Here is a 17,570-nt window from a genome sequence, read left to right as displayed (position 1 = left end):
GGAATTACGTGCGATAAGGCTCTGTCTTCATCGCTGGACGGACCGGCTGCAGGGCTGCCTGGTTCGGGTGCAGACGGACAATGCCACGGCGGTGGTCTACATCAACCACCAAGGGGGCACCAGGAGTGCCCGAGCGGCTCGAGAAGTGGCCGACATTCTGTCTTGGGCCGAGACTCATGTCCCGGCGATAACGGCGGTTCACATTCCGGGAGTGGAGAACTGGCAGGCGGACTATCTGAGTCGCCAGACCCTGGATCAGGGGGAATGGTCTCTCCATCCGGCTGTCTTCCAGATGTTGTGCGCGAAGTGGGGTCTTCCAGATGTGGACCTGTTCGCGTCTCGCCTCAACTACAAGGTGAAGAGGTTCGTGGCAAGGACGCGCGACCCTCGGGCAGACGCGTCGGACGCGTTAGTGGCCCCGTGGCATCAGTACAGGCTGATGTACGCTTTTCCACCGATTCAGTTGCTGTCCAGGTTCCTTCGCAGGTTACACTCGGAACGCAGCACGGTGATTCTTGTGGCACCGGACTGGCCTCGCCGGTCCTGGTACGCAGACCTCGTGAATCTGGCGGTCGACGCCCCCTGGCGTCTGCCTCTTCGAGACGATCTACTGTCTCAAGGCCCGATTTACCATCCTGCTTTACAGTCACTGGCTTTGACGGCCTGGCTGTTGAGACCGAGGTCCTGAAGGAGAAGGGTCTCTCTCCAGAGGTCGTTCATACTTTGATCAACGCGAGGAAGTCTTCCTCGGGAAAGGTTTATTACCGTACTTGGAAGGCCTATTTTGCCTGGTGTGAGTCCAGGGGGTTTTCACCCCGCACGTACTCGGTTTCCCGTGTGTTGTCTTTCCTTCAGACGGGTGTCGATCAGCGTTTGGCGCTGGCCACGATAAAGGGTCAGGTGTCTGCGCTGGCCGTTTTGTTTCAACGTCCCGTGGCTTCCAACTCCTTGGTTGGCACTTTTATTCAGGGTGTGCGGCATCTGGTTCCTCCTAGGAGGGATCCTTTGCCCCCCTGGGACTTGAATCTAGTTCTTTCTGTGTTACAACGTGCTCCTTTTGAACAGATCAGGGAGATCTCGTTGTCTCTGTTGTCCAAAAAGGTCGCCTTTTTGGTGGCGATCACTTCGGCTCGCAGAGTGTCGGAACTGGCGGCTTTGTCCTGCAAGTCTCCGTACCTGGTTGTTCATTTGGATAAGGTGGTCTTGCGACCTAATCCTTCTTTTCTGCCGAAACGAGTTTCGGAATTCCATCTTAACGAGGATATTGTTTTGCCTTCGTTATGCACGAAGCCTAAACATCCGAAGGAGGTGAGATTGCACTCTCTGGATGTTGTTCGGGCGATTAGGGTTTACCTTAAATCGACTGAGTCTTTTCGTAAGACGGACTCCTTGTTTGTTCTTCCAGAGGGTCCTCGGAAGGGCATGGCGGCTTCGGCCTCTACCATCGCCAAATGGATCAGGCAGACCATTGAACAGGCCTATGCCTTGCAGGGGAAGGTTCCCCCTGTGCCTGTGAAGGCGCACTCTACTAGATCACTGAGTACGTCTTGGGCCTGCCGTCATGGGGCTTCTGTAGCCCAGGTGTGTAAGGCGGCGACTTGGTCGACCGTGCACACTTTCACAAAATTCTACAAAGTAGATGTTCAGGCATCGGCGGATGCTTCCTTTGGCCGCAAGGTTCTTAGTGCGGCTGTTCCATAGGGTCCCTTGTTGGGGACTCCTGGCTGTTGGGATATCTTTGTATTCCCTGGTTTTTTTGTCTTTTCCTGGGTTGTTGCTCCTGTTGAGCACTTATTTTTGCTGTTGCCCAGCTGGTTTCCTTCCTTTGGTAAGGTTCCTTTCTTTGATGTGGAGACTGCGTTGCCTTTCGGCGCGGATGCGTTTCCCACCCCTCATGTTTGCACTGCTTTGGGACGTCCCCATATGTGACGAATATGAAGAGGCGGCGACTGTCGGAGGACGTAAGAGAAAACGGAATTTTTGTAAAATCTTACCTGTAAAATTCCTTTCTCTGAGTCCTCCGACAGTCGCCGCCCCCGCCCCTCTTTTGGGGTTGAATGTATACTCTACTGCTATTCCACTAAAACTGAGATATGGTTGCAGGAAGTAGGAGGGTATTGACTGAGGGGACCACCCCTTGAGGGTGGGATATGTTAAAGCTTTATTGTTAACATATTCTGTTGCCTAGCTACTCCTTCGGAGCAAAGTCTAATACCCCATATGTGACGAATATGAAGAGGCGGCGACTGTCGAAGGACTCAGAGAAAGGAATTTTACAGGTAAGATTTTACAAAAATTCCGTTATTTTTTTTTTTTTAATTTGGACTTTGGCTTATTGCCTAATATTTTAATTGCAGTTCTAGTGTCTTTTTAGGTAATAAATACCAGAGTAAATACCAGCACTTTTAGGCCCTGACTATCAATCTCCACTTTTTGTTTAAACTCCTTTTAATCCCTACATGATGAACCAAATTATGTTCAGCGGACAGATGTGTGAGACATCAGTATTTGAAATGTCAGAAAAGTGTGAAAACCAGAAAGCGGTTCCTCCCCTCTGATCTTCAGTTTTCCACTTCATATCTTTTAAAAAGCAATTCCGTGCAGACCTTGCATTACTTTCTCTTTTTTTTTTTTTTTTTTGATTCTCTCAACTTCTTCCTCCCTTCACCTCCCTGTTTTTTTTTATAATAGAAAAATGCCAATGGATAACTAAGACAAATTCTCCTATGTGTTTAGTATGTCTTTACCTTCCCTGGTAATCTGTATACATTTTGTAATCTAGTGCTCACTAATTCACTAAAAAAAAAAAGAACGCAATCTTGTTTTAAAAATGTTCAGCCAGTCTTCTGGTCTGCATTTTGGATTCAAAAATAAGCTTGCTTCAGGGGTGGCACACACCAAAATACTGGTTAAGGGGGCCTGGTATATGAAAACCAGAGCGGAAAAAAGTGGAGTTGCGGTCAATGGTAACCGTTTGGTTTCAGTTTTCAATTTTCTAGTTCACGTTCAGGAATGGACTTTGTTCCAGTTTTTAGAAGTTTTAATGATGGTTTTAAAAATGGTTTTATTAAATAATGGAAACAAAAAATATCTTCCTAAACCACTGTTGAGGTACCTATAATTATTAATGTCTCAATAAGCCAGTTGGCTGCTTCAGACAACAACTGCTGTCTGAATATCTTCATTTTAGGCAGCCCTGGGCTTAGGAAAGAGTTGATTGGCTGGGTTGGATTCTCCCAGCAAATTACTTCTTTCCTATGAAGATGACCATTGGCATGTCTGCTCATTGCATAAGCATACATAGTCAGGCATTACAAGAATGCATGTTAATGCACAAGTAGATTGATGAACATCTAATTTGTGGCTAGTTTTAATTTTTTTTTTTTTTTTTTTTTAATCAGATTGTTTTTATTGAATTTTTTGCACACAACACAAAAACAAAACCAACAAACAGGCGATTAGGCATCAATAGTACATAACGAAAGCCAAGGTAGCCTAGAATAAATAGTTTTAATTTTGAAGCCAAGGAGAATGTGTATTTATCTTTTTAGTTTTCCAGCACTTCACATTTCACTACTTTTGACACCAGAACAATGTCGATTTTTGCAACAACACCTGCCAAATAAATACCTAAGCTGAATACATTACTTCAAGTTAGGTGCTCATTAAGGCTCTTCCTGTTACTGCTTTATTTTTTCTTCAAGCTATAAATTGTGTTGTCTAATTGAATATATTAAGACTTTTGCAGCTGTCTGTGTAAACCTCTAGGCATAATGAAACGTGGATGTTTGCTTAAGCGGTTTCATCTGCCAAATCAGTCGTGGCAGTTTTAAAGATTTGCTAAATTTAAAATTTTTTTTTTTTTCATTAATTTTTATTTGTTTAAACTCATTCTCTCAATTTTATCATTACCATTTAACTGTAGTTAGGAAGTTCTTCAGCCTTTTACAAACAAAACTGTAGGCCAGTCCAAGAAAACCACCCTACTACCAACTTGGCTCATGTATTTTTGCTAGTGCCCCAGGAGTTTGGATGTCTTTTCTTCAGCTGTGCTGGGAAACGTTTTGCTAGTGTTTTTTTTTTTTTTCTTATGTTTTCTTTACTTTTCCTAAGAGCCCACTCACACTAGCGCTACTTGTCAGGCGACTTGTCAGCCTGACAAGTCGCGCTCCCTCGCGGTCCATTGACCACTACAGGACCCGTTCTAATAGGAGCAACACAAGTCGCTCTGACTTAGAAAAAGGGTCCTGTACTATTTCGGGGCGACCTCGGAGCGACTTGCATAGACTTCCATTATGTGAAGTCCCTGCAAGTCGCTCCGAAGTCGTGGTGCACTGTAATGCACAAGTCGCCCCCGAAGTAGTAAGGAGTCGTGTCGCGCTAATGTGAACCGGCTCTTATTCAAAACTATTTTCTACTCTGTTGCAAGAGCTGGTCTCTGCGATCGCAGCGATCCAGTGTGGCTTATCTTTAGCCTGGCTTTTAGAGTGCATCTGAACTCCACATTGTAGGACTAGCCTGAAAGTGAACCTAGGACACTGGGCTCCGTAAAAAGGTGCTTTCTGATAAGTTAGCTGTGAAAAGCTTTTCAGGTTCAGAGCTGTTGGCATTGTTTCAGAGCTTGTCCTGCCTCTGATGGACTACTCTGTAAGCAGACAGATCCAGCTGTGCACTGGGAACTACCTCATTCATTTGGATCACTGGGCACTTTTAAAATTGCCACTTTCCACTGGTTCCTACTAGGAAGGAGTTAAGGCTGGGGGATCTGAGCGCTGGGTTCATCTGCTGGGTGGCGTGTCCCACACACGCTTTGCATTCTGCCACTTTTTGCTCTAAAGAAGCATTTCCCATGGCTGCTGCTTCTAGTTTGAAATGAGCCACGTGGAACTCCAATCCTTCATCTTTTCCTATTGCCCATATACAGTAACATTTGGGACCTCCAGTCATCTGACCCTAACCTGCTACCATCTGTCAGGGTTTTGTGAGTACCTGAGGCCTTGATTCATACCTTGAGCGGTCACAATTTGTCTGTTCTAGACACAGAGGGGGATAGTCCCATTGCAATGGATGAACCCAGCTCATACTCCCCTAACTGTTACAGAAACATTTGTTCCGTGACATCTGAAGATGCCAATATCTGCAGTCTAGAATCCTGTTATCCTGTAAATGGAGTCTAATAATTCGAGACACTTGCTTCTGGGTAAGGCTCACTCTGCTGCCTTGTCTGCCTGGGTCTTTACCACAGATGCACAGGATTTTTTTGCCACTTGTTCACCCAGCCCCTTGCTTGCTCTGACCACAGTTTTTTTTTTTTTTTTTTTTTTTTTTTTTTTTTAAGCATGCTCCCATGCCTTCCCCTGTAGATTTTATGCCTATCTAAGTTGCTCCAATTACTACCTTATGAAATTATCCTTGAGGAGTCGCAGTCTTCTGCTATAGCTCTAGAATTAAGAGACTCCCTGGAGGATCAGCCTGCTGACCCCTGTCTTGGGTCTTTTTAGAGCCCCTACAGCTGAAGAGACCTTCGCATTGCACCTACCTTTTTAGATCTTCCTGGGAGAAAATACACCAGGGGAGTCAGGCTTCCCCATCTGGTTTCATTTTGACATGGAGGAGCAGGCAATACATCTTATGCCTCGTACACACGCATCGATAGTTGGCCGTGAATTTTCGGCCAGCGTCCGATCGGCCGATTTTTGGCTTGTTAGTATGATGCTTCCGACAACCGACTGCGACTTTTCGGCCGAACAAAATCTGGTGTCCATGCTATAAAATTTTTGTTGGCCGTCAACAGAACGGCCGATTTTCCATCAGTCAGTACAGATTTCGGCAGACAAAAATCTGATGAGCAAGACTGGGCATGCTCAGAGAAGAAAAAACACACGAAAAGTAAACCAGCACATGACATCACTTCTGAAGTTGGTTTTTGTTGGCCGAGAAAATTTGTGTGCAGTCTAGAGCACATTTCAACCAACACAACACTGGACAAAAGACGTCCGATAATCGTTGCGTGTGTACGAGGCATTAGTGTGTTTCAGGACCTAAGTTGCATTTAGAGGATGCCAGATATCTGTTCAACTGTATGCTGAACAGGCTCATGTCCAGGTGCAGGAATGCTCTTGTGATAGCAGGGAATGCATGGGTGGCTCCTTAGAAACCATGCATCCAGATCTAGTCCTTTCCTCCTTAGTGCTTTTTCTTCATCTGTGAGGGAGAGCTTTCTGGTGATCTCCTCCCTTGTTCTGGAATTGACCCAGAGGAATGTTCTTGACTCTTGATGTATTGTGGGATTTTGGGAGTCGGGAGCTTTTTTAAATCTGACTCTTATGATGTTTGAGGAAAAGTAGGATGTTTCAGCAAGGCTTGCCATAAAACTTTGCCTTGGGATGTTTTCTACTTGGTGGGACCAAAGCAGGGCATACATGGACTGAAAATCAGCAGGAAGCACCCATTTAATTGATGGCAAGAAACAAGAAAACCAGTTTCTCAGTGCCAATTGGTGATATATAGAGTGTCCTTTTATACACACAAAAAAAAAGTGTCTCCAAGAAATAATCCCAGTGTCTACTTGTATATGTCCACTATCTTCAGTGCAAATGGTGATCACCACTTCCCACAAGTGTATAGAATCACGCTATGTGGACTGTTTTTTGTTGCGAGCTGTGCCGGTCAGTAAAATGAGAGGCAACAATTTTTGGTGAATGTGGGGTCTTGTGGGGAGTGGTGATCACTATTTGTACAGAGGTGAAGATAGTGGATATATTGAAGTGGACCCTGGGATTATTTCTTGGAGGCACTTTTTATGGTGTGTAAAAGACACAATCTAAATATCACCAATTTGTACTGAAACTAACTGTGATTTTCTCGCTATCCATGAACTGAGCGCTGCCTGAGAGTCCAGGACTTTTTCTTCACTGATCGATCTAGTTATTTGTTTTATTGTAGCGGCTATTTATTAGTAGTAATATTTACATTTTTGGGGGATTACATGATAGCATATTATCTTCTAAGTGTTAATTGTTATTTGACCAATGGTTCAGCAGAAGCTGAAAATTTTCAGTCTGTGTGTACCACTGTCTGTTCAATCGCCCCTGTCAAAATACAATAGACCAGCTGAGAAGATATCAGCATCAACATAGTTGGTAATGATGCTGGGATCTGTCAGGTTTTTTTTTTTTTTAAGTTAATTCTGCTGGTTGATCAAAAAAAAAAAACAATAAGTGTATCCTGATTTACATAGTTACATGTTAGGCTGTCCATGAATGGAAATGTGGTTGGTTCAGTAGAGAACATTCAAACCATGTATGGGCATTGTGGTTGAACAATGTTTTTTGGTGTACCAAATGGTGAAAGTCTCCTTCAACTGACTCATCAACTTGCGGAGGGTGTAAAAAGAAATAAGAGTTGGCCTGTCACCAATTGGTTGCCCACTTAAAACGTTTGTTACCCCAACATTTCATGTTCCAGATATGTGCCTGCTGTATCATATACTTGTATGAGAAAGTATCCTGTTCTTTGCATTGCTTCCTTTGTGTGAAATGCCTGGGATTCCTGCTGGTCCCCTTGCTTTCCTATTCAAATCTGACCACACTAAGCAGAAGAACACATTGTCAGTTCTCTAGCTATGCTGGGAACTCAGTCTGCTCTTTTACAGTGATCAGAGATTCAACCCCCCCCCCGCACAGCCTTTCACTAACAAGCGCAGTGGTCTGCTGCTTCTCCTCCCCCAGCTCTTATGCAGCTGAGAACAGAGGGAATGTGATCACTTCTAAAAAAGGGGGATAGGGATTTATAAAGTTTTTATTTTTTTATTTTTTTTTTAATCTATACAGAAATGTTTTGCCTTCCATTACTATTTTAAACTGAATGGGTTATTTTATAAGGTAACACTTTACAATCACTTTAATTTTTTTTCAATTTTGTATATGCTATATTGTATATTATTATGGTATTATGGTTGTTCTTCTCTCGATATCGATAACATTTTTCTGTGCAGTTTTATTTCTCAGCAGGTTTTGAGAGTGCAGCTAACTTCTGAGGTCCCATGGTTTTGGTGCGGTTTTAGAAAGAGCATAAAACTCCTGCATACTGCATCTTTGGTGTGCTTTCTAAAACCGCATCAAAACCACAGGACCTCACAAAACCTGCGGGTTAGCTGCGCTTTGCTGTAAGCGCAGCAGGACCGCACCAGAGCAGTGTGAAGCCACCCCTAATGATTACCATACCTTGTTCTCATTAAAGTGTAACTTTAGTCAAAAAATTAAGTCCTGCCAGATCACTTCAGTAATACACTGCTCTGCACATGCTCAGTTGCTCAATATTTTTTGGCACTGTGCCAAATTCAGAGCCACTAGAGGCTGATCTGCTGACAACCTAGATTTACCGCTGTTTAGAGGCTTAAAGTGGCAGCCTCCGGCAAGAGGAAACGGGAACGATGCTTGAGGAAACTTACCGCACATGCTAATTTTGGTAGCATAATTATTAATGTGGAACATATGTTCCTTGCTAAAGAAAATTATTTATTATTTATTGTTTTTTTTTTTTTTTTTTTTTATTGATTTTTGTTATAAGTAAAGCCCTGCTTTAATATGTACTTATAACAGGGTTTGACAAATTTTCTTTGAATCTAGGAGCCAGCTTAAAAAGTTAGGAGCCAGGGGCCCAGGGCAAGACAAGTAATTTGCACCCCCTAACCTACAGCAGAGCGGCTAGCCAATAAACCCAACATAACGCTGGCTGGAAAGAATGACAATAAAAACCTGTTATGGGGGAAACTTATTATTATGATGATGATGATGATGATGCCAATTGCCCCCTCACCAATTTTCACAAATTCTCACACACACACTCTCACTCTCTTTCTCACACACACACACACACACACACACACACACACACACACACACACACACACACACACACACACACACACACACACACACCTCTTCACAAATCCCCCCCCCCCTCATTACTGTCCTGAGCCCCTCATTACTGACCTCAGTCCCGCTATTACTGTCCTGAGCTCTCCCCCATTACTGATCTCAGTCATACCATTACTGTTCTGAGCTCCCCCATTACTATCCTCTGTCCCACCATTAGTGTCCTCAGCTCCCCCCCCCCCCCCCCCCCTTAACTGTCCTGAATACCTTCAATACCGTCCTGAGCCACCCCATCCTCAAATCTAGCACATCTATGTCTCCAATACCCCCTCCTCCCCTCATCCAGCACACCTATGCTTCCAATACCCCACCCCCATCTAGCACATCTATGCCTGCAAACCAACCCCCCCTCCCCTTCATCTGGTACATCTATGCCTCCAATCTTGCCCATCCAGCACACTTATGACTCCAAACCCCCACCCCATCCAGCACACTATTGTTATATGCTATTCCCTGGTAGTCCCTCTTACACCTGAGCCCTTTATTACCTTCTGGGTGTCCCGGGGAGGCCCCTATGTCCGGTGTACAGTGGGGTATCAGCGGATGTTCTTCTTCCCCCTTCAGCTCCTCCGGTGTCTCTCCTGCCACCTCCTCCTCCCCACGCATCGAGAGAGAAGCACCACGAGAATATGACGCAGATACTGCCGCACCCTCCCTCCTTCGACTCCACCCTTCTCCTTCCTCAGTGGCGCACTCTCGCCTCTGCCTGGTAGCCATCCCTTGTGAGAGCTTGTGATGGGAACTGATAAATCCCAGGCATCAGGGCGCAATTTTTAGTCGCCATTGTGACCTGGCGCCTGGGATTTGTCAAGCCTGGACTTAAAACCACGTGAAGAGCTTTGTTTGTAGTACTCTGTTACAAATATTATTAGACGGAGTTCATGTTTTAAAGATGGTGATGAGGTTTTATAACTTTTTTTCATGTCACATAAAAGAAAATTTATACAGACCTGTATTGTGCAAGGTATAATGACTGGGTACCAGTAAAAAGTGGATAACCATGAACTGAAATGTAAAAGCCGTCTTGGATGGTTTAGACCAGAGAAACTTCAGAGTATTTTTCAAGTGCTCAGATCATTAGGTAGGGAAAATTGTCTTGTGATCCGAATCTAATTGCCTAATTGATTAGGAGAATATTGAGGTTTATCTTGTCCGAAGGCAATGGAGAAAACAAATTTTGGATTCATTTCTGGCACAGAGATACTAAAAGAGCAAAGTTGAGGAAAGAAGGGAAAGTGGAAGGAGGGAATTCCATGTAGAGCATGGGTGTCCAACCTTTTGGCTTCTCTGGGCCACATTGAGTGTAGAGAAATTTTCTCGGGCCGCATAAAAATATATACTATGGTTAAGGTATATAAGTAATAAAATGCTGCCGCTCCCTTCCCACGCTGCTGCGCCCCCCCCCCCACCAGCACTAATTTAATACAACTAGTGTATGATCCCCTCCGAGGCAGCCTCTGCCTACAGTTAGTTGGAAGCCGCTGTGGCTGTGCCCCCGACTCGACTTCCTTCCTTCCTCCCCAGCAAAAAAAAAAAAAAAAAAAAATTGTCTGTCAGGGGGCAGTGGGTCGCATTGCCTGCGGTTCCGGGCCACATGCGGCCCCCAGGCCGCAGGTTGGACATGCCTGATGTAGAGCATAGAAGGAAGAGAAGAAAAAAAATGCCACCACCCTCCCACCCTTCGCAAAGGAGGAGGTGGGAAGGGGACAATGTCATGCACGCAAGTGAGTGACCTATTGGAGTTAAGGAGGTGGGCAGGAGTCTGAGGCCATTACCTGTGGATAGGGATCTGTGATTTTGTAATATTGCCATCAGGAAGTCCTGAATTTCTGTTCTGTGTTATGTAGGGTAAGAGGTAAGATCTTCCATGAGTAAATACCAGCTAGATCCAGTGGGTGCATATGTATCTGTGTCCAGAGAAGGGGAACACAGGTCTTTGCGGCATTTATTTATTATTATTTATTGCACGTACTTGTATAGCACCGTCAATTTACTCAGCACTTTACATATATCTTGTGCATTCACATCAGTTCCTGCCCTCAAGGAGCTTCCAATCTAAGGTCCCTAACTCGCATTCATACATACACATACTAAGGCCAGTTTAGACAGGAGCCAAACAACCTATGAACATGTCTTTTGGAGTGTGGGAGGTTAGCAAATGAATACTAAGAGAGCCTTTGTATTTTGAAGTGGGTCTCTGTCAGGTGGAGAAGACAAGCTGCAGGGTTTTTGCTTAGGTCTACTGAGGTTAGATGTCTTGTTGTGTCAGTCAAATCTTTCCAAAAGGGTTGAAGTTTGGAACACTGCCAGTAATTATAAAATATTTTCCTGAAGTATTGCCTCATCACCAGCAAGAGTTTGGGACTGTTCATTTTGTCTAGTATAGATGGTACTTTATGCCATCTTGAAAGAATCTTGTATCCTAGCTCTTGGATTCTATTTGCTATTGATGATTTGTGAACAAGGTAATATGTTCTCCCTTTGTTGAGGCGTCAGTTGGAGCCCTATCTCCAATTCCCACTTTCGGAGGATGATGTTGAGATTTTAAGCGATTAAGAGGCCGCTCAGTTTCCACATATCTTCAATGGTAAAATAAATGGCATATTCAACAGTAAAGTGGTAAAATCGTAAAGTGGTAATAAACCCAAAAACCAAAATTTAAGGGTTTGCCTACCGGGGCAATTTTGACAATTTTCACATATGCTGTTAAAATCAGCATTTTTTAGTTATTTTTATTTTTTTTCTAGAAAACTAAATACTTAGAACCCCCAAACATTTTATATTTTCTGAATAGTGGCAGTTGTAATTTTTTTTTTTTTTGTATGTCACATGATATTTGCGTAGCTGTTTATCAAACACCAATAGATACCAAACATGTCAAGATTTAAAATTGAGCACAACTGCGAAATGACAAATTGTTTCCTACAATTGTCCTTAGGTGACACTTTATCCTTTTTATAGGTTATCAGTTTAGAGTTAAATGTGAGCTAAAGCCCTAGGAATAATTGGCCCTGTGATACCTTACCTATGTGGTGAAATTATCATTTACATATGCGTACTAAACCTATGTGCGTGTTTGCATTTGTCAGGAGGGGGGGGGGGGTAATTTTTGTTTTATTTAACCTTATTGCTATGACAAGGGGTGAACAAGATCCCTTGTGATCGTTTTGGGGAATGACATGGGACTGTAGGCAGAACACTTAAGAAATACTTAACCCAAACCATAGATAAAAGAAATAATATCACAAAATATTTATTTGGATTTGAACTGGCCACGGCCCTTTATTTGCAATTAATATACAACAAGCAATGTAAGTATAAATACTATACACCAAACTTTATTTAATATACCATATATACAACCAAATGTGTGTGTGTGTATATATGTGTATATATATATATATATATATATATATATATATATATATATATATATATATATATATATATATATATATATATATATATATATATATATATATATATATATATATATATATATATATAGAGCTTAGCTATAACAGCTCAAGATGGCTGTCATCCCAGAAGGAAGCCTCTTCTAGAGAATGCACAATAAAAAGACCGTGACATGGGCGGGACAGTTGATTTCTCTGTCCCCGCCGGCATCTGTTGATCTGATGGCGCAGTGAGAGCTTTATAAATGGTTTAGCTTAAAAGAAAAACCGTTAGTCCTGCCTATTTATTAAATTAATCTATGAAATGCCTATTTAAACTGTATAATTAATGAGCTGATTTCTCATTGGTCTGCCACCGTCCCATAGGTGTAGGTAGTGCAAATTATGCCCTCCCTCACCTTTTAGTCTTATGGGCCATACACACTATAAGATTTTCTGAAGACTTTTTCCTTTAGATTTACCAAAACCATATAATATGAGGTCAAACCTAAACACTTTCCATTTGTATGCAATCTGGCAGGCCCTTGCACTACATAGAAAAGGTAAATCTGAAGGAAAAAGTCTTCAGAAAATCTTATAGTGTGTATGGCCCTTTAGATTCCCAATGTCTCCCCTGGCCATGGGAGCATCTGATCAAACACAGATCATATTTCATCAGACGCTTGCCTGGCTGCTCCATTCATCACAGAGGAATTCGGGGATCCTCCATCTCTTCTGTGGGCAGATGACCTGACTGCTTACAGGACTTCCATTCCACCTCAGCAGTCAGGGTCCCCGCTGTCTGTGTTTATCGCGTCACTGTGAGGAAGTGAGGGGAGAGAAGAGCTATACACGAGTACAGAACTGGATCAAATGAGTGCTCAGGTAAGTAAACGGTAGGGGGGGGGGGGGGGTGGTATAATGATACTAAACATTTTTTAGCTTAATGCAAGTAATGCATTAAGGTAATGTTTTGGCTTTATAACCACTTTAAACTCTTTGGCAGTGTTTTAAGAATGGCTTTAAAATCTGTGTTTCCGATTTCTGTTCTCTAAGCAGGTTCACGGTTTGCTAAATCTGTAGCTGTGTCTTTGCATGTACTCCACATGTAGACAGCCACTTTGTGTGTGAGTGATTTATCATTGTGTGTCTGTTGGGTTTCAGGCTTTATTGCAAACCTCACTTTTCAAAGGGAATTCTTTCCAAGTGATGAAGATGAGACTGGAGCAGCCAAAGCATTAATGCGCCTCCAAGACACTTACAAACTGGATCCTGATGTTATAGCAAAAGGAATATTGCCAGGTTAGTGCAACCCATGTTTATCCTCTTAGTGTTTAACACATATGTTCCTATTCAAGGCTTACATAGTGTTTTAAAATAGTCTTAAATTGAAATCCCAAGCAAAAAAGCTAAATACACAGCTACATTTAGGTTTTCTTCTCCAAAGGGTTCTGTTCAGCTAGTGTTGTGACACATGCTTCCCTTCCAGACAGTATAACAGGGTGCTTAACTCCCTTTGCTTCTCTGAAGGCTACACTTCAATTAAGGGGATTGACAGAGATGTATAGTAACGAAGTAGAACTACTTAAGTACTGTACTTAACCACTTGCCGACCGCCGCACGACTATCTACGTCGGCGGTCAGCCCCTCACAGGCAAACTAACGTAGGGCTACGTTGTTTGCTTGTGAGGGTCTAGGGAGCGAGCGCGCGCCCCCCGGGGCGCGCTCCCGCTCCCGCGTGGTCACGGACCCCCCCGCGCGTGTGACCAGCGGACCCGATGTCCGCCGGTCACTCGGCGATCGGCGGGGGAGAGGGAGAATGTCAGGCAGCTTGTGTAAACAAACTGCCTGTCATTCTCCTCGCTGCAAAGACACTGATAAAACGGATCTGGTATGTAGATCCGTTGATCAGTGTCCTTACAGCTAGAGCCACAGCCAATCACAGTAGAAACCACGCCCCTAGGGACACACACAGCCCCTCCCTTCCAAATAAAGTTAACCCCTTCACTACCAGTGTATTTTTACAGTAACAGTGCATATGTATAGCACTGATTACTGTAGAAATGTCACTGGTAACCCCAAAAGTGTCAAAAATGTCAGTCAAGGGTCCGATCTGTCCGCCGCAATGTCGCAGTACCGCAAAAAAAATCGCAGATCGCCGCCATTACGCGTTAAAAAAAAAAACAACAAAAATGACAAAAATCTTTCCCTTTGTTAGTAAACGCGATAACTTTTGCGCAAACCAATCAAAATACGCTTTTTGCGATTTTTTTTTTACCAAACATAGGTAGCATAAAATAAATTGGCCGAAAATTTTTAAAAATTTTGATTTTTACATTTTTTTTTGGGGGAATTTCATATAAAAAAATGTGAAAAATATTGCTATTTTTGCAAAATTGACGCTCTTTTTTTGTTTATAGCGCGTGATCAAAAAATCGCACAGGTGATCAAATACCACCAAAAGAAAGCTCTGTTTGTGGGAAAAAAAGGACGTCAAATTCGTTTAGGTACAGCGTCGCACGACCGCGCAATTGTGCGTTAAATTCACGCAGTGCCGAATCGCAAAATACCCCCTGGTCGGAATGGGGGTAAAATCTTCCGGGGCTTAAGTGGTTAAGTACCGAAATGCGGTATCTGTACTTTCCTAGAGTATAATTTTTTCTCCTACTTCTACTTTTACTTCACTACATTTTTTCGATGATTTTGATACTTCTACTCAAGTATTTTTTTTTTGTGCTGCATAGTTACTCGTTACTTTTAAAAAAATTACCACTGCCAGAACAGTAGATGGCAGGTTGCATAAAGCTCAACAAAAATGTGTATAATGTCATTTGTAAATCAGCGCATACGAAAATAAAGGCTGTGTATAATAAAAGCTGCTATACCAAATCTTTCCAATAAAAAGAAAATATGAAACAAACAAATAAATGGTGCTACAGCGCTTAAAGTGCATCAAGAAACTACTAACAAACACAGGTTAATCATTTGAATAAATCATTTGAAATAATAAAAACAATATGATGTTCAAACTTATGACTTATTTCTTTAATAACTACATAACACAGTACTTGTACTTCTACTTTCAGTACTTGAGTAGAATTTTTTTTTCAAAACTACTGGTACTTTTTACTTTTAGTACTTAAGTAGCAAATTTTTTGAAAAAACTACTTGCAATACTTAAGTAAAAAAAATGTTGAATACTTTAGTACTTCTACTTAAGTAACTTTTTCTGCGAGCACTTCCACTTCTACTCAAGTAATTTTTTGATCGAGCACTTGTACTTTTACTCAAGTAGAAATTTCGAGTACTTTATACAAGTCTGGGGATTGAACAGTGAAGGAGAAATAGTATATCGATGAGTTCCTCATACTATCTTCCCAGGATTTAACAATAAACAGACGGATGAGCTTACAGTGCTGCACCTCCCTCTTCCTGTCTGAGTGCTGAGTGCAAGATGGACTCATCCATGTATTTATTTAAAAAAAGAAAAGGCAAAAGTGTGTATGTATATGTGTATGTGTGTATATATATATATTATATAGTATCTCACAAAAGTGACTACACCCCTCACACTGATGAAATGACACTTTGCTACAATGTAAAGTAGTGAGTGTACAGCTTGTATAACAGTGTACATTTGCTGTCCCCTCAAAATAACTCAACACACAGCCATAAATGTCTAAACCGCTGGCAACAAAAGTGAGCACATCCCTAAGTAAAAGTGTCACAATTGGGACCAATTAGCCATTTTCCCTCCCTGGTGTCATGTGACTCGTTAGTGTTACAAGGTCTCAGGTGTGAATGGGGAACAGGTGTGTTAAATTTGGTGTTATCGCTCTCACTCTCTCATACTGGTCACTGGAAGTTCAACATGGCACCTCATGGGAAAAAACTGAGGATCTGAAAACAAGAATTGTTGCTCTACATAAAGATCTGCCCATGTTTTTCCATTGAGCCTAATGGTGATTAGAGAGGGGATCCGAAGGGAGGGAATCATGCTCTGCTTCAGTATGTCACAGTACATGTTGGCACTCATGTTTCCCTCAATGAACTGTAGATCCCCAGTGTCAGCAGCACTCATGCAGCCCCAGACCATGACACTCCCACCACCATGCTTGACTGTAGGCAAGACACACTTGTCTTTGTACTCCTCACCTGGTTGCTGCAACACATGCTTGACACCATCTGAACCAAATACATAGTTACATAGTTACATAGTAGGTGAGGTTGAATAAAGACAATAGTCCGTCCAGTTCAACCTGTGTAGGTGTGTGTGACTGTAATCATCTAACATAGCCCTCAATCTCCTGATCCTTGAGATGTAAGTCTAAGAGTCTTTTGAAAGTCACCATACTACCCGCAGAAACCACCTCTTGTGGTAGACAATTCCACAATCTTGTAGCCCTAACAGTAAAGAACCCCCCACGTTGCCTGAGGTTAAAACGCTTCTCCTCTAATCACATTGTATGTCCTCGAGTCCTCATGCAATTCCTTCGAATGAACAGCTTTTCTTCTAAGCTGAGATCCCCATTAAGATATTTATAAATTGCTATCATGTCCCCTCTCAGACGTCTTTTCTCCAGGGAAAATAAATCGAGCGATTGCAGCCGCTCTTCATAGGTAAGGTCCTCCAACCCCCTAATCAGTTTAGTTGCCCTTCTCTGGACTTTCTCCAGCTCCAACACATCCCTCCTGAGGACTGGCGACCAGAACTGGACAGAATACTCCAGATGCGGTCGGACCAGAGTTTTATAAAGTGGAAGGATTATAGTCTTATCTCTGGAATACATCCCTTTCTTTATGCATGCTAATATTCTGTTGGCTTTGGAAGCTGCCGCTTGGCATTGCATGCTGTTGCCTAATCTATCATCAACTAAGACTCCCAGATCTTTCTCCATTTTTGATTCCCCCAAGGGTTCCCCTCCTAACGTGTATTGTGTTTTTATGTTTTTGGTCCCCAAGTGCAAAACCTTACACTTCTCCACATTAAACCTCATTTGCCATGTCGTTGCCCACTCCGTAATTTTGTCCAGGTCATTCTGTAGGATATCTGCTTCATGCTGTGCAGTTATTGCCCTGGCCAATTTTGTGTCATCTGCAAAAACTGATAACGAACTACTGATCCCTTCCTCAATGCTGTTTATGAATAAATTGAACAAGGTTGGTCCCAGGACTGAGCCCTGGGGCACCCCGCTTACTACCTCAGACCAGTCTGATTATGCGCTGTTTATTACTA

The 17,570-nt window shown here is 42.7% G+C and overlaps 1 protein-coding gene across 2 annotated transcripts in view; it reads left to right on the top strand.

Annotated features, from left to right (window-relative positions):
• Positions 1-17,570, top strand: part of P4HA2 (prolyl 4-hydroxylase subunit alpha 2) — a 151,400-nt gene that overhangs the window by 41,082 nt on the left and 92,748 nt on the right. For both annotated transcript variants that reach the window (XM_082252775.1, XM_082252776.1), the window contains exon 4: positions 13,499-13,636. In XM_082252775.1, coding sequence (XP_082108901.1) covers positions 13,499-13,636 — 138 coding nt within the window. The remainder of the gene's footprint in view (positions 1-13,498; positions 13,637-17,570) is intronic.

The sequence above is a fragment of the Pelophylax lessonae genome (assembly GCF_965119305.1).
Source record: "Pelophylax lessonae genome assembly, chromosome: 4".
Classification (NCBI taxonomy): Eukaryota; Metazoa; Chordata; class Amphibia; order Anura; family Ranidae; genus Pelophylax; species Pelophylax lessonae.
Note: the sequence above shows the minus strand (reverse complement) of the source record. Positions and strands in the feature narration are given on the sequence as shown.